At 46.8% G+C, this 18100-nt stretch overlaps 1 protein-coding gene across 5 annotated transcripts in view; it reads right to left on the reverse strand.

The window, feature by feature from the left end:
- The window catches only part of ABCC4 (ATP binding cassette subfamily C member 4), a 253197-nt gene that overhangs the window by 44027 nt on the left and 191070 nt on the right, over window positions 1–18100 (reverse strand). For all 5 annotated transcript variants that reach the window (XM_045978081.1, XM_045978080.1, XM_045978077.1 and 2 more), the window contains 5 exons: window positions 15594–15744; window positions 9625–9744; window positions 8329–8439; window positions 7067–7167; window positions 5765–5956 (listed from right to left, as the gene is read on the reverse strand). In XM_045978081.1, coding sequence (XP_045834037.1) covers window positions 5765–5956; window positions 7067–7167; window positions 8329–8439; window positions 9625–9744; window positions 15594–15744 — 675 coding nt within the window. The remainder of the gene's footprint in view (window positions 1–5764; window positions 5957–7066; window positions 7168–8328; window positions 8440–9624; window positions 9745–15593; window positions 15745–18100) is intronic.

Raw genomic sequence — 18100 nt, forward strand, 5'->3', positions numbered from 1 at the left:
TTTCTTTCTGGACCTATGTGTGTGTGTACAAGATACAAGCTCACAGACTTAAACAAAATGAGATTAATATGAACCAATTGTAGTAAACTGTTTGCACTTAATAGTTCAAGAGAATATTTTAATAGCCACATAATATTTGATTTTATGTGATCATTTATTTAACAGACCCCCTATTTGTGGCTATTTCGGCTGCATCCAATATTTTGCTATTATAAAAAACTGTGTTAAATATCCTTGAAGCTAAATCTTCACAAACAACTCTAATTACTTCCTTAAGATAAATTCTTAGATGTGGAATTGCTGAAAAACAGGTATAAACATTTTCAAAAAGTAATGCCAATCTACCCTCTAGAAATAGGATACCAGTTTTGACTCCCACCTGCTTCTCTGCATGCTCACAAGCTTGGGGGTTATAATAGTGCTTTATTTTTATTTATTTTTAGAGAGAGTGTGAGTGAGTGCAGACATGAGCGGTGGGGTAGGGGCAGAGAGAGAGAGAATCCTAAGCGGGCTCCATGCCCAGCACGGAGCCTCAATCTCAGGACCCTGAGGATCCTGACCGCTCTGAGCCAAAATCAAAAGCCGGACGCTTAACTGACTGAGCCACACAGGCACCCCTACAACTTTGTTTTATTTGACATCAGTTTGATTCCAACAAGTGGACTCCCTTTCCCCATGACATCTTGGTAGGAGTACACAGTAGCTACTAGCTTCCTATCTCCTGCCTCTTCCCACCGCCGTCCATGTGCGCTCACTTCTCGGACCGTGTTCCTGCAGAACAGCTCTGTGCCCACCCAGGAAGTCCCTTCTAGGAAAGCATCCCAACTTTCTCTGCATCCTTAAATTGCTGGGAGTCAGCTCTCTCGGGATTCCTAGGAAGTGGCGAGAGTTACACGTGCAAGCGTGTGCCACGTCACCTGGGGCTCGATCCTTCATTTGCAGGGGGACGGCGTCGTGCCTTTGCTGATGCTGGTCCCAGCACCCCGAAGGCTCTTCCCAGGCATTTCCACCTGCTGAGATCCTGCCCACGGGTCACCAAGTCCATCTCAAATGCTTAAGTCCTTGCAAATGCTCTTCCTGCCCCCGCGTGTGGCTTTCTCCCACGCCACAGGCAGGTCACCTTTTTCTAAACTTTGATAAAAATTGTGACTGCCTTCTAGTTTATCTAGTAGCCAATTTTATACGACTTTCCTTGTTCTCCTAGACGGCAGGATCTGTCGTGGATTCATTTTTGCACTCTTTTTAGTATTATATGTGGCGTCCTGTACGGAACTGAGGTGGTTGAGGTCAGGACGCGCTCATTTATGGAAAACCTGTTGCCACACTGCTGGGGTCTAGGATAGGGGGCCAGGGAAGACAGACATGGCCAATGGATCCTATCACCATAGAAACGAATGCAAACGGCAGACGACAGCTTCTGCCTGGAAGTGGTTATGGCCAGGTCACGCCCCAAGGCAGTGATGGCTACAGTTATCCGCACATCTGTCTGGTAACAGCCTTGGAGCTGGGGGGGTCTCCTTCTGCTGGAAGTGTACAATCCTACATGACCTATCGCTTTCATTTTGCGGAAGATGAGAGGGAGGCTTAGTAAGACAAATTAGCCTGCCTGAATGAACAGAGCCAGGAAGGGGCAGAATGGGACTCAAAGCCAGGTCTGCCCAACACGTGCCCATTCCACCGGTGGCCTCCTTATATGTGGATGGCCTGGCAGCTCATTACATCCCTGTGGGGACAGGACAGGTGTGGCTGGGATCAAGCAACTGGCCTCTCCTACTGATCCTGCCACCCGACATTCAAGGTGTGATGTGGTTATGGGTGAGTCTAATGTGGAGGATGGGACAGAAGGTCTGACATCTCTGAGCGAAAAGGATACCCGTGGTCAGTGGGCACCTACAGCCAGAGTGAGGAGAAGGCACACAGTGCCTGGGAAACAGGCCACACAGACCTATGGCCCTGCCTCAGGCTGTGAGATGAATGTTTTATCCCAGCAGGTGGTAAAAGGGCCTCCGATATATTGCTACACTTGGTGGTCTGTGACTTCAGGCCCAAGCAGCGCCCAGCCTGATATAATACTGATGGACTCTGTAGGGGGGTGTTGGGGGAAGGCCGTAGCGCAGGAGGAGCACTGTCTTTGATACAGACAGACTCCACCAAAAGACAAATTGATGCATAAACTTAGAGTCATAGAGAATGAAATTATAATGGAAATTCACAACTGGCAGAATATAAAAGTAAATAAATCTAAAGGGTGGGGACAGAGAACTTTCTAGAGTGTCATGATCAGTTACAGGGGTTGAGATAATTCATGAGCCCAATTCCAAATCATCAAAGGACACTTCTTGGAAATCATGAGTTACAGTCATGTACAACTGTCTGCGGGAGAGAAGACATTTGGCAGGGCAGGGGCTCATAGACAAGATGACCGGGTAGGCCCGAGAGTCAGCATTTCCAAGACACTCCCAGGTGACGCAGGTACCACAGACTGGGCAGCAAGGAATCAGAAAGTCAGCAGGGGAAGTGAGACAGACTGGAGGGAGGTGAGGGGTTTCTGAGAAGATATTATGTAAAAGAGGAGAAAATGTAGGAAACTAATACTTTTGCACATTATAGCAAGGTCTGGTACACATCTGTAAAAATGTATTATCCAAGTAATAGCTCTGAGCAAGAAAAAAAATAACAAACCAAAATCAATCTACCTCTAGAGCTGTAAAATGCTTTAAAATGGCCCAGTACTCTTTAAAATGATCAAATCAACCACAAAATCATCTAAATGAAAAATGCAGCCAGTGTTTAGAATCTAACCAGGAAGCCTAGGGTGCTATTTACCTCATTTTGGTTCTTTATTTTTACTTGTTATTTCTTCCATGAATTAGAAACCTGCTTAGTACCTAGTACATTTTCCTGTTTACTATTAGCTCGAAGAATCCGGACAGCAGAGGAAAACGCTGGAACAGAATAAAGCCCCAACTCTCCTGCGTTGGCCCATTTCCCCTCTGTCGACCCTGCAATAGTCTGTCCCAGTCAAATACACCAGAGGACGGGGACGGTGGTGTCCCCGAATAATAGGGTTGGGGCTGGGTGGAGAGGAGATAAAATCGGCAGTGACGTCACTTCATGACTCCGAGGCCTGGATATAGACGTTAATTACTTAAACCAAGTGGAAGGGGACACAGTCCGTGGACCAAGACACAAACCAAAAGATACCATCGTTATTACAACTGTCTCCAAATTCAATGACCCCCAACACTGTATAGTCTCAGATAATCCTACGATTTGTGGGAGGGAAGCGTTTACGATGGAAAAGTACACACCCGTTACATTTCTAAGTTGTACCACAGTTTCTCGGGTAATTCCGTGTATGGCTTCGAGGGAAATTTAAGATGCGTGCAAATTAACAGAATTCTGTCTAGCACGGGCATCCTGATGGACACACAGTCTGCGAGGAAGCAAGCATCCCTGACCACGCTTGGAGGGATGGAACCAGCTACTGTGAACGGTCTCGGGCCCCGGCTGCCCTCACTGCCCTCCGGGTCTGCACATGGGGCTGGAAATCACGAGCAGCTGGCTTCTGCCACATGACTCCCTAAAGCTGCTCTCTGGGTGTCATTTGAGTATTAAGTCGAACGTTTATTCTCTCATATCACAAGGGTATCATCATCACATTACCTGAAGAGCAGGTCTTTAAGTTTTGACACATCTGGGAAACGGGCTGTTTCCGGGAGCTGTATGGAATGCATGTATGTTTTTGTGACGGGTTGGTTCCCCCCCTGCGTATTACCCACTCACCACCGCCGCTGGCAGACCATCAGCACCCACCATGTGCCCTGCACAACGCCACTTTCAGGGGACTGAAGACAAAAAGCAGCAACCTCTGGGTGCTGTGAGATCCAGAGCCCAAACCACAAAGCTCACTGCGAGCGCTACCTTTTACTTTCTCATTTTCATTTTTAATTCTCTTTTTAAAATTGTGGTAAAAGGCATGAACAAAAAAATGTCCCAACCCCGGTGTCCTAACACCTCAGGGGTGCGGTTCAGTGGTGTTAAGTACACTCACGGTGTCGTGCCCACACTCTCCAAAATGCTTCTCGTCCTTGGAGACTCAAAGTCGGTGCCCGTTAAATACCAACTCCGCCTTCACCTCTCCCCCAGCCCCTGGCGATTGCTGTCCTACTCTTGGATCTGAGCAGGTCAGGAACCTCATGTAAGTGGAATTAGACAGTATTTGTCCTGTTCTGTCCTCAAGCTTATTTCATTGGAGTGTAACGTTCTTGAGGACCTTCTACGGGTCAGCAGTCGCCTCCTTCTAGGCTGGATAATATTCCATGGTAGGGATGTCCTACATCTGCTTAGCCATTCCTACACTGATGAACCACTTGGGTTGCTTTCATTTTTGGCGTTCGTAATGCCGCCATAAACACAGGCATACTGTAGATGTGGTCGTTGAAAAATAATGTAAGATGCTGTGGGAGAATTAAGGGTCTCGTAGAGGCAGATGCATCAGAGCTGACTGGAAATGAGCCGGCTTTCACCAGCCAGACCACAGAAGGGCAGGGTCTCTTGAGGGGGAGGGACAATGTGCGCATCCTGGGGACAGAGAGAGCTGGAGACTTTGGAGAAGCTACACAAGAAATAGCCATGTGGGGGGTTTGGCATGCTAGGAATTATGGCTGGAGGGTGCCTGGGCGGCTCAGTCAGGTAAGCATCTGCCTTCGGCTCAGGTCATGATCTCAGGGTCCTGGGTTCAAGCCCTGCATCGGGCTCCCTGTGCAGTGGGGATTCTGTCTCTCCCTCTGCCTGCCCACCCCCTGCCCAGGCTAGTACTATCTCTCTCTTTCTGAAATAAATTTTAAAAAGAATTTAAGGAATTGAGGCTGGAGAGGAAGGTGGGGAAAGAGCTCCCTCCAGTCTCATCTGTTCTGGTTTCACTGATTCTTCAAGGGTCTGCCCTGGTGTGGGTTGAGAGACCCGGTCCCACCGCTGCCGGACAGAGACACCAGCAAGTGCAGGTCACAAACCTCTTAGCGGTCTCCTGTGTGAATCAGCCCCTGCTCCCTTGGGTTTCCTTTCACCGACTTTGGGCCCTTTTCTGTCTCCCACTGGGGGCTCTGGCTCGGGCCCTGACTGCGTCACAGATTCCAGCCTCTTCTCTGGTGGCTGAAGCCAACCATGCAGCCAGCTCCAGCTCGAGTGGACCTGGGGCCTCGCTATGGTTCCGCCCTCCGCGTGCCCAGCGTGGGAGCTAACAGGAGGCCCCGTTAAGGATCAGATCTGTGTTTCAGAAAGAAGCAGCCCGCAGGTGGCAGACAGGAGAATACGGGTTACAGGAGGGCAAGTCTCCAGAAAGGGACAGGGACGGAGGGCTGTAATAGAGGATGCCATGCAGAGGAAGAGAGGGATTTGAGAAATTCGAAGAAGTAAGAATAGGTAGGAGCTAGATATTGAAGGCGTTAGTGATGAGGAGTGAGGGTCGACTACCAGGTCTCAGGCATGAATAATCAGACTGTCCGGGGTCAGCCCACCAAGCACCATAAGGGAGCTCACGATATAAGAACAGTCTGGTTAATTTCCAAGACTCCTCATCCCCATTCCATGGTTAATTTCCAAGACTCCCCAGTAGGCGCGCCCAACCGAAATTATATCCACAGAGGCACTAGGCGCTCCCCTCCCCGCCCCGCTCCTGACACATTCACCAAGGAGCCAACAAGCAGACGCAGTGTTAAAGCTTCCGTGGAAATTTTAAAGAGGCAAGATGGTTTAAACAAACCTTTTCCTTTGATTTAATGAGTGCTGTCAGGTGCTTCAAAACCAGAGGCCCATCTAAACTGTAGGAGAAGTTAACGTTATCAAAGACGATCATGCCGTCTTGGGGCCAGTTGGGTGGAGGGCGGTTCTGGTACTCCCAAGGGGCTTCCTTCTCAAGGTCTGTATATTCCATCACCCTTTCCACTGAAATCATCTGAAAGACAAAGGACACCACGTGGCTTAGGAATGGAGCTCTCACAGGTGTTCAGAGATTATAAATGAACTGTTGATCTTTTATACCGGCTGGTTAGGGACATCTCAGGTCTCGATATTCCCAAAGGACAGGAGGATGAGTCTGATGAGGACGCTTTGATGATTTACAAACCTGTGCACTGTCTCGTAACACTTTCCCTGAGGTCTACTTCCTTCCGGGCTACATTGAAACTAAAAGAACTACAGATTTAGAGATTCTTAGAGGATGCTGGAGCTTTTATTTTATTTTTCCACTTTTTTTAAATTTTAATTTTTCTGAACAAAAAGTACAAGGATTTCATCAAAGAAAGGGATACTTGTGGCCAACAATCTGGAATCTGGCCACAGAACAGCCACCTGTGTTGGGAAGCTGAACTGGCTAAGTCATCCAGTCTCATTTTAATGATGAGTCACTTTCTCCTCTATCGGTAGAGCACAGGGGAAAGATTTCTTGTTCATTGTTTTTCTCTTGAGGAGAAGGCGCTAATACTCCAAGGAGGAGATAATTTACTTACTGACTGAGGCCTCCTAACCAACCATCCCGACCCCTTTGACTGGCGCACTCCAAGAAGGAGCTTATTCTACCAGAAAGAAGGGACGCGAGCACAGTCAGGAGCACAACACGTACAAGAATAAATGCTAAACCGGGGAAGGGGGCACGCAAGGGGAGACCGATATTAATTAAACAAACAACCTCAAAACACTGAATTCTTCTTTTATCAGGAATGAGGAATCATCCATGAAGAAACAAAAATAAACATGCCTCTAAGAAATTAGCTTCTATCCTCTCCAGGGTTTCAGACACTCCCTCCCACAGAGAGAGAGACATTTATTACATTTGAAGACGGTTTGTGGCGGATGTAAAACCTGCTGACATAGCACACAGAAGACTGAGAAAAAGATGTATATATTTCATTTTACATTAACCTTAAACAGATGGAAGAGGGATCTAAAAAACTTGGTTAGCTATGATGTAAAAATAACAGTTTTAATATTTTACATAAGACGCGCTTTTATGCCATTGAATGGCGGGGAGACTTGAAAAGGCTCAGAACGTTCAGATAAATATTACCATATTCTCCACTTCGGCGCTCTGCCGGACGCACCACTGGAACATCCCCATGAGGGTGAGGGCGTAGGACAAGGCCAGGCCAACCTGCCCAGCATCTACAGCTGAAAGAGGAAGAAAAAGTGGGAATAAAGTCAGTTCCGCACAGGTCCTTCTGTCAGCTTACCAACAAGAGTCCTCTAGCGTATTTAAGTACTTTGTCTCTCACGATAGCAACCGTTCTACTTTTACCATCTGATGATTGAGACTATAGTAAAATAGAAAAGTCACAATAAATTAAGAAAGGCTATTAAATGAACTTATTAATCCCAACAGGATTGACACACACTTGACTGTATGCCAGCGGTGAGAAATAATGTCATTATTCAGACTCCCAGCATGACAGTTTCAAGAACCCCGGTACCTTGGGGCCCCTGGGTGGCTCAGTGGGTTAAGCCTCTGCCTTCGGCTCAGGTCATGATCCCAGGGTCCTGGGATCGAGCCCCACATCGGGCTCTCTGCTCAGTGGGGAGCCTGCTTCCTCCTCTATCTCTCTCTGCCTGCCTCTCTGCCTACTTGTGATCTGTCTGTCAAATAAATAAATAAAATCTTAAAAAAAAAAAAAAAAAGGAACCCCGATACAAAATTTCACTTTCTACGGCCAATGCAACCGCAGTTGGAAACCACTAAAAACAAGGCACTGGGTTCTAAGAGCCAAGGCTTTTAAATCTAAGCCATTACGCTCGCTGTCCCATGATTAAGTGCTGTGAGTCTGCGCTATTACTGTGGAATAGTTAGGGATAGTGAATGTGTGCCACACACGCCAACATCTGCTCCTCGGGTACCCACCTGGGAGAAGAGTGTTCTTTCCTGCTGAGGATCTTTCTCAACCCAGTGTACCAGGCAGGGATGACTAAGAGATCCGAATAGCCCTAATGTAAAAACCTAAACCCCTAAGTGGACAAAATACCTAAGAGAAAACTTGGTTCTCTCCTCACAGCAACCAGACGCCACACCAGGAATGTACAGAAAAATGGCTACTACACCGGCACGGTCCTCAACCTGTCTGAAGACAGAAGGACCTCATCGGGATCCAAATGACCACTCTGCGCAAACCATGCTGCTGGATCACACCCGACCTGACACACAGCAAAGGCTTCTATGCGATTCATTAGAACTAAACAGTACACGGCATCGGACAAGGTGGCAAGAGTTTAATTTAATAACTGTAAACACAGCTATAAATTGTAGTCATACCACAAATAGTTCTTCACATCTGTACTCACTCGTTGCCAGAATCAAGGACCCGAAGGCAACAATAATGACAAAGATGGCGCAGATGGCATCCAGACGCACGGCAAACCATCGGGACGTTGTCAGGAATAAGAACCATGCCTCTGGGTTTGGAGAAGCATCATAAGTGAAAGGAAGAAGGAGAAAAAACCAGATTCACTGCTCTGAATGAGGAAGAATATTTTGCAAGGGTGAGCTCCAGATTTTTATACAACACAGATAGCAAAGTTCCACACATGAGGAACCAGAAGGTTCCAGAAAGCTAAGTTCTGACCCAAGACAATGTATGGTCCAACTAGGAATCGGTACGGTGGTTTTGTGGGAAGCAATGCATTGAAAAACTCAACCCAGAGATTATAAACAGAAACAAGATCATTAGTAAAAAAAATACATGGACAATGGGCTCATCAGTACGTCACAGCACCAGCTTGTCCTTATACCTGGTTTACTGTTCCTAGTTCTCTGGTAGCAGAGAGCACAGCTCCCACTTGGCTTCCAGCACCTTCCATACTTACTAGAGGGCCCTGCACACAGTGTTTATTCCTTAGGATCTGGTATCTCAGGGATCACTTTAATAAAAGTACCTACTGGCAGCCTTCAAAATGCCATCTTATCTTCAAAATACAATAAAGATTGGAAAGATGGGCCAGGATTTGATAAACTTAGAGGAAACTCTGAAATTTTTAATAGTAAAAAACCTCACAGATGCAAAATAATACATATCAAGTGGTAGCAAATCTGATCATCGGGAAACTGATTTCCTCAGCAAATCCTGTCACCCCACAGGCTCTGAAAATAAGAACTGGCAAACCACAGTCTGTAGGCCAACAATGGCCCGCGTCCTGTTGTTGTAAATAAAGTTTTATTTGAACACAGCCGTAGTCATTTGCTTAGGGACAACCTTTGCCCGTGTTCCTGTTAAAACAGTGATGTTGAAGAGCTACAATAGACAATGAAGTATAAGAAGTTTAAAACATTTACTATCTGGGTCCTTACAAAAAAAGTTGACTGACCCCTGCCCTAAAAGGACAGAAAGCCACAGGACATGGTAACGGAACGACGACAATGCAAGGCACTCAGAGGGTGGGGGGGGCAGTGGTGGTGTCCCAGGGGAATAGGGACGCACACAGGAGATTCTGAGGAATCGTGGCCGAGAGGAGGGGACGAAGACATGCTGAGGAAGGTTGAGGGTCTGGGCCAGGGGGAGACCGAGAGAGAGGAACTGACCACTGAGGACAAGAGAGGGAGCCTATCCCATTCTCCGAAACCATTTCCAGCAACTTACAGACCTGAATGCAAATCCTGGTGAGCGTCGAACAGTTCCTGGAACCTCTCTTCAGCTTTATACGCCCGGATGGTCCAGAGTCCCTGGAGAGAGGACGACAAGTGGGAGAACACCGGACTCCGTGCTGGGGAAGAAGAGACAGACAGAAAGTCGGTGAGGCTGGATGTGGGGAAACCAGCTGCCTCCCGTGCTCTGTAGTTACCTGAACCCCCAAACTCTGCCACTACGGCTGCCTGGGGAAGACTGGACGGTGCCGCCTCCTGGAGACGAACAAACACATCAACCCTCAAACTCCTGGTCACACCATTGCGTTAAAGACCTGAAATGCAAGTTTCGCTTTGAATCGATCTTTGACCAAATCCAAGTCCTTGCTAGATTTGAATAACTGAATTCCTTCTTTGCTAACTCATTTGTCAAGGTCTTCCTCAGACATGGCCTCCATAACCCTTCCCTGACAGCCCTCTGGAGGAAATTCTGTGTAGTAATTTTTGAGTCACCAATGTTCTTACATTTAATTCTGCTACAGTATTCACCACACCAAATTGTGAACGCCTGTCTGTGCACCCATCTCCACTACTGAACTATTAATGTGAGGGCCGGGATAACGTCAGCGCATCCCTGAAACTGTGACAGGTGAGGGATGTGTGAGGGGACTGGCCAGGCTGCCATTCTCCCTGCATTCCCGGGCATCTCCCTGTGCCTGTGTCTGCTCCTGCGCCAAGATTCTCTTTCTGGAATAACAGAGAACCTGGGTATTGTACCGCCCTTGTGCCCGCAGGGCCTGGGCGGCCATGGGGTCTATGAAGAGTCTTGTCTTTGGTTGGGGGCGTCTGCCCCGCTGGACACCTGGTGTTCGGAGGTCACCGTGGGACACTAATATCGATCACTCTTCCAGAACCTGACCGTGGCCTTAGTGGCCACTCTCTTCTGAATAACTTCATGTGGGTTTGGGGCCTGATGTCATCCGACCAGCCGTTCATCGCCCTGCCACCCTCTGTATGTGGACACCAGCTCTGGCCCCTGCCTCTCAGGGAAGACGTGGGCTGCAGGCTGGCGGGCACCAGGAATGAGGCCACGACTAGGTATTGTCAGGGATAGGGCTGCAAGCCTGGGACTTCTCTCCGGGATGAGTAACACCTGGTGCTTTATCGGCAGGTAACATTGACTCACCACTTCCTTACCTGCGCACATCCTAGAGGAGAGGCTTAGTAAAATCCCAGGCCAACGGAAGATCACTTATCTCATGAGAGGCTGTGGAGGTTTTATGAAATGATGGGGAGAAACAATTGAGGGGAAAATGCAAATTTACTTTGGAGCCTGACTCCTGAGCTGCATCCGGATGTCTCTCTGTGTGAGCTCAGTCAACGCCTCTGTGCACGTGGCACTGCCGGTATGGGGGGGGGGGGGCGCGGGTACAAACGTGCAGACGCAGGACCTCCTCTGACAGCTTAGAGAAGATGGGACGTGCTGGGCTGTGGGCCTCTTTGCTGACTGGGATAGTAACCGATAAGGGCCCTCACCTGGGACGTCGTTTTAAGGGAAAAAAAAAAAAAAAACCTTCTCTGAACGGAGGCCTGAGCTAACATTTCCCCTTGTATCTACTTTAGGCAAAAGAGCCTTAATGGAACTCAACAGTGGTTTGGACCATCCTATTGTGGGTTTCTGATCTGGGATCCACACCACCCTCTCTCTTCCTTATATCAAGGAACCTTTGGCCTTTAGGCATTTTAGCTTCCGTTAAATCTATACTTTTAAGATAGTAATATGAATATACGGGACCAAGCCCATGTTCTAAATAAGAAAGGCTGGAAATTCTGAACAGGCCTTTTTTGGCACTTCCTAGCACATGCCCAGAACATAGTGAGGAAACAGGGCACTCAGGAGAGCTCCAGGCCTATGACCCTACCAAGAAAAGTACTAAAAGTCCAGCTCCAGAAAGCACAGAGAACTCACTAGAACCATGTCCTCATTTCCTGAGCAAATGCTGGGACATACACAGTTTTAGCACAGACATTTGTGAGAAGGAAGGAGATGTGGCCTTTCACTCAGGCAGAGTTCTTTTTTTTTTTTTTTAAAGATTTTATTTATTTGACAGACAGAGATCACAAGTAGGCAGAGAGAGAGGAGGAAGCAGGCTCCCCGCTGAGCAGAGAGCCCGATGCGGGGCTCAATCCCAGGACCCTGGGATCATGACCTGAGCTGAAGGCAGAGGCTTTAACCCACTGAGCCACCCAGGCGCCCCTCAGGCAGAGTTCTTGAATGAAATGCTTCCCCACTGACCATCCCCACTGGCTTCCCTCAGCAGGAGATCAAGCCTGCAGTTGATTTTTCTCTGGAAAGGTTTCAGGGCAGGGTCGACTTCAGAAATCAGGGGGCATCCCAGCCTTGAACACCAGGGAACCCAGAGACCACAGCACCGACTTTACCTCAGACCCAAGAGTTACAAGTGGTACAGCAGGGTTCTCTACCCGGGAAAAGCGATCCTGTTTCTTTCACATCCCACTTAGGACAGAGCGGGATGTGAGGATGAGTAAACTGGAGGGTCTGCAATGAAAATTAACCGGCTCCACAGAGGGAAACGGAGTGCTAAGGCTCTGGTACATTCTCTTGCCCAACAGAACACCTTTCTCCCCACAGCGACTGAGCCACTATCCTGAAGTAGAGTTCTACAATACTGATCGCGTTCGCCGGCAGTTGGACAAAGGCAAGCCAGCCTTTCACGAGACTGATGACTACGTGTCCCACGACCCTGAGGACTCTTTGGGACACACCGTACAAGGACTGCAAACCTTCCCTAGGAGGGAGAGGGCAGGGAGCTGCCTCAAGGACCTGGCCTCCAGCCCTGCTGTAGGTTATCATCCACGTTGGGTGAGGCCTGCTGGTTGTCATGTTCTTAATTTCCTCATGTTCAAGGTTCTAACACCTTTCCACGTGGCCAAGAAGCGCTTTACAACCACCAACACAAACAACCCTCACGAGAGCCCCAGAGGGCAGGTGCTATGATATCCTTGACAGAGGGCAAAGCACAAAGCAGGCAGAGGGATTAAGAGCACTGGCCAACCGGAGTGGTAGAGGTGGGGGTCGGACCCAGCTCTCATTCCTCAAGCTGCTCTTCTTCAACACTGCCACAGGGTCTCAGAGGGACAATAATCAGGTTAAATCCAGATGCCAACGTGTAACTAAATGCATTTTTCTCCAGATTTTGTAGTTTAAGTTTAGAAAACCCCAAGAATCGTACTTAGTGCATATCCTGTAGCCTACCCTTTACTATAGGTCTTATCAGGCACCTTCAGTTGAACAAAGCCCCTGGAAATCCAGCGGGAGAACTAACAGCAGCAGACCTGGGCAGCTACGGTCTGAAACCTGGGACACACGGTTAGCGCTCCCCGGCGATGCCCACGGCAGACATTGCTGGTCGATCACGGTACCCTTACACATGGAACTGGGATGTGGCTTCCTAACTCAGGCATGGCCAAACGATAAGAGCTGGCTAGAAAGACGCAAGCAAGCAGATAGAAAGACGCAAGCAAGCAGATCCTGGTTTTATGCAGGTAGCCTAGTGCTACCAGGCTCACTTTTGCAAAAACGGGAAACCATTACAATCAGCTACAAATGCACCATTCAAATGGTTCCAATTGTGGGCCTGAGGTTTCAGAGGTAGCTAGGCAGCATGATCTGAAAGTTGTCCGCGAATGTCAGCAGTCCTTTCAAAGCCCGCGGAGGAAGCAGATTTATGCCCGGTAGCCAAAGCGATCAGGTATCCTCCCTTTAGCCTCCTTTTCGCTGGTGGATCCAGCAGTGGCCACAAGAAATACTATCACTTACCGCTTAGAGAAAACTAAAGAATTGTTATTTATGGCACAGACCCACAACCAGAGAGATGACGACAAACGATTCTAATCAAATAGCCGCCAATATTTGCTCATCTGGGAGCGCGAAGGTAGGAATATGTGTCCTTAATGTCTGGGGGTGCGGGAATAGTCCACATTATTTCCAAATATCCTACAGGGGCCATGCTAACGTTCTCATAACCCCAGATCAAGCCCTGGGCAAATCCTATACTGTTCCTTGAAGAAAGCTCAGGGGATTCCCTTCTCTCTTATTCCAGACTCCCCATCTGAATAAACCCGAGACCTCCTTCGGAACAAGTCTGATGATGACAGACTCCATGTCACGAGTGGCCTCTAATCATTAATGTCTGAGGCCTTGTTGTTCACATGGAAGACGTGTCACACGTGTTGTTTACATGGGTGGAGCTCATTACTTATTCCTTCTGCCTTCTCCACGTCCCGTCATGGTATTATCACCTCAGCTCGCTGGCCCACACATCTGGACAACACTGCCCCACCACCCCAAGGAAACCCCTTACAAAACCACACCTCACAGATTAGCTGGTTCTCCGCGGACTAAAAAATTTGTCTACAGCTTTTATGAAATCAATGCCCATTATCCTTTATGCAAATGTTTATGATAAATCCCTCTCAAAAATTTATTATTAACCAGGGAGCCTGTCCATTAAGCGTCCAACTCGAATTCTGCTCAGGTCATGGTCTCAGGGTCATGAGATGGAGCCCCATGTCAGGCTCCACACTCAGTGTGGAGCTTTCCTAAGATTCTCTCTTTCTCTCTGCCCCCTGCTGCCCTGCACATGCTCTAAAGCAAAACTAAATTTATTTAAAAAATAAACACACATACGTCATAACAAAAAAAAAAACTACTCTATGCTGACGAACTAGTATTTTTCCACTCAGTGGATCCAAGAACCATAAGACCCAATGTTTCTCTTTTTAGCTTGACTTTCAGAAAGATCAGTTGGTATTAACATGCAGTAACTATCCATAGTTGAATTTTTTCTTTTTTTTTTATATTTTATTTATTTGACAGAGAGAAATCACAACTAGGCAGAGAGGCAGGCAGGTAGAGAGAGGAGGAAGCAGGCTCCCTGCTGAGCAGAGAGCCCAATGTGGGGCTCGAACCCAGGACCCTGGGATCATGACCTGAGCCGAAGGCAGAGGCTTTAACCCACTGAGCCACCCAGGCGCCCCATAGTTGAATTTTCTGATACAAACATCTTCCTTCTTCATATTTAGGACTTTACACCCCTTTTTTTGTAAATACACCAACCGACTATCCTTATGATTTTTTTAATAATAGCGAAATATGTTTGTGCATGAATGAGATAAGCTCTGAATTACTTCATCCTCTGTGATTAGCTGTGTTTTCCCATTATTCCAAAACTAGGAAGTTGAATAGAGAACAAAATGAATGCGTACGGAGCAGAACGCACTCCTGTGTCCTCCCAAGGGAATTATATTCAGGATCCATTTATAGGAACAGCCCAAGGGGGGCGGACTTCAAACAGTGTGGCATGACAGGAAATACCAGTGATAATAAAGACTGCGTGAATATAACAGTGCTTATCTTTTCAAAACATTTAACAACCGCAACTTTTTTGCCATTTTTTGAGTCTGTGATAGTAATATATTTTTCAAATGTAACACTTCTGACATATGACACCTTCTTCTCCTTTGCCTAATCTTTCCCTTTGTCATTTCTAGAACCTTCGGGGGAAGAAAAATTCCCTATTTTCGCTCTGTGTTAGTTCCAGTGTGAAATATTTCTTTAAAAACGTTTCTTGAGTGCCTGCTCCATGTCTGGAAGTACATCATAACCGAGAGAGAAATGGGCCCTATCTTCATGGAGCTCACAGTCCAGTGGAGGTTTATGGCACAGACATCCTTGTCTTGTCCCTTCCTGGTGTTCCTGCAAAGCTGCACCTGGTGGGCCACCAGTTCCACTGGCCCTAAGAGCCACACTGACTCATGGTGGACATTGTGTTTGATGATTTAATACTAACTTGGAGGGAAAAAATCTGGAAGGTACAGTCTGCACGATTGCAGGGGTCTCCTTAATTACGGCGTAAATGGAAGTGAGCCCGTATCACCATCCCAACCTGAGAGCCTCTGTACTCACTTGTAGATTCCAGGCGTTTGACATCTCTCGACGTTTCTAAGAAATACCGCCGGAGAACAAAGAAAAGGATGCCAAGGGGAATCAGAGGAATTGCGATCCATGGAATGACAGCCACCGCCACGCCCACCACACCAAGAACTTGTAGAAATGTCTGAAACAGGGAAAACAGAGACAGAGGCCTTCTTAGGAAGAATTCACTTCCAACATAGGCTTTAATGGGTTGTTTTGTTAGGATTCAAAGACCTGGTGGAATGGCAGGAAACGCTTTCCCATCAAAGAAATAACAGAATATTATAGGTGGTCCTGAGGATAGTTATTGCATACTTGTGATGTGAAAAACGCATTAAGAACTTTCTAGATACGAGTTCTCCTAACATGCTCAGGAGGCCTAGGAGAGTGGCATTACAATCTTCCCTATTTAACAAATGAGAAAATTGGAGACTCAGAGAGAGCAGGACTTGAATTCCAAACTATCATGAGTCAGTAGATACTGTCAGGGAAATCAGCGAGTGGGACTCACCGATGAGGAACCCCTAAGACGCAACTACACATGTGGGGATAAAGAAGTGGCTCATTACAAATCCAGTGGGAAAATGCAAGTGCATACCTTTGGAAGTGGGGATTCCCCTTTCTTGGTTTTCTATCCACAATTAATATTTACTGAGTGTTCACTGCATACAGGGCTACCTGTTATGTATTTCACGTGAGTTAACTTATTTCATCCTCAGAATAGCCCTACAGAATACTGGAACTATCTCATTTTACAGACGGAGACTGAAGAACAGGGAGAGGAAAAGCGACTTGATCAGGACTGCAAAGCATGAGTCACAGAGACAGGGAGCCCATGTCATTAGCCGTCCTGATCTATTTTTTTAACTTTTTATTTTTTTATAAACATATATTTTTATCCCCAGGGGTACAGGTCTGTGAATCGCCGGGTTTACATGCTTCACAGCACTCTCCATAGCACATACCCTCCCCAATGTCCATAACCCCCCTTCCCCCTCCCAACCCTCCCTCCCCCCAGCAACCCTCAGTTTGTTTTGTGAGATTAAGAGTCACTTATGGTTTATCTCCCTCCCAATCCCATCTTGTTTCATTTAGTCTTCTCCTATCCCCCTAACCCCCCATGTTAGATCTCCACGTCCTCATATCAGGGAGATCATATGATAGTTGTCTTTCTCTGATTGACTTATTTCACTAAGCATGATACCCTCCAGTTCCATCCACATCGTCGCAAATGGCAAGATTTCATTTCTTTTGATGGCTGCATAGTATTCCATTGTGTATATATACCACACCTTCTTTATCCATTCATCTGTTGATGGACATCTAGGTTCTTTCCATAGTTTGGCTATTGTAGACATTGCTGCTATAAACATTCGGGTGCACATGCCCCTTCGGATCACTACGTTGTATCTTTAGGGTAAATACCCAGTAGTGCAATTGCTGGGTCATAGGACAGATCTATTTTCAACACTTTGAGGAACCTCCATGCTGTTTTCCAGAGTGGTTGCACCAGCTTGCATTCCCACCAAGAGTGTAGGAGGGTTCCTCTTTCCCCGCACCCTTGCCAGCATCTGTCATTTCCTGACTTGTTAATTTTAGCCATTCTGACTGGTGTGAGGTGATATCTCATTGTGGTTTTGATTTGTATTTCATGTGTCTGTTGGCCATCTGGATGTCTTCTTTGCAGAAATGTCTGTTCATGTCCTCTGCCCATTTCTTGATTAGATTGTTTGTTCTTTGGGTGTTGAGTTTGCTAAGTTCCTTATAGATTTTGGACACTAACCCTTTATCTGATATGCCGTTTGCAAATATCTTCTCCCATTCTGTCAGTTGTCTTTTGGTTTTGTTAACTGTTTCCTTTGCTGTGCAAAAGCTTTGGATCTTGATGAAATCCCAATAGTTCATTTTTGCCCTTGCTTCCCTTGCCTTTGCCGATGTTCCTAGGAAGATGTTGCTGCGGCTGAGGTCGAAGAGGTTGCTGCCTGTATTCTCCTCAAGGATTTTAAAGGATTCCTTTCTCACATTGAGGTCCTTCATCCATTTGGAGTCTATTTTCGTGTGTGGTGTAAGGAAGTGGTCCCATTTCATTTTTCTGCATGTGGCTGTCCAATTTTCCCAGCACCATTTATTGAAGAGGCTGTCTTTTTTCCATTGGACATTACTTGCTTTGTCGAAGATTAGTTGACCATAGAGTTGAGGGTCGATTTCTGGGCTCTCTATTCTGTTCCATTGATCTATGTGTCTGTTTTTGTGCCAGTACCATGCTGTCTTGATGATGACAGCTTTGTAATAGAGCTTGAAGTCTGGAATTGTGATGCCACCAACGTTGGCTTTCTTTTTCAATATTCCTTTGGCTATTCGAGGTCTTTTCTGGTTCCATATAAATTTTAGGATTATTTGTTCCATTTCTTTGAAAAAAATGGATGGTATTTTGATAGGGATTGCATTAAATGTGTAGATTGCTTTAGGTAGCATAGACATTTTCACAATATTTATTC

The sequence above is a fragment of the Meles meles genome, chromosome 14, assembly GCF_922984935.1.
Source record: "Meles meles chromosome 14, mMelMel3.1 paternal haplotype, whole genome shotgun sequence".
Lineage (NCBI taxonomy): Eukaryota > Metazoa > Chordata > Mammalia > Carnivora > Mustelidae > Meles > Meles meles.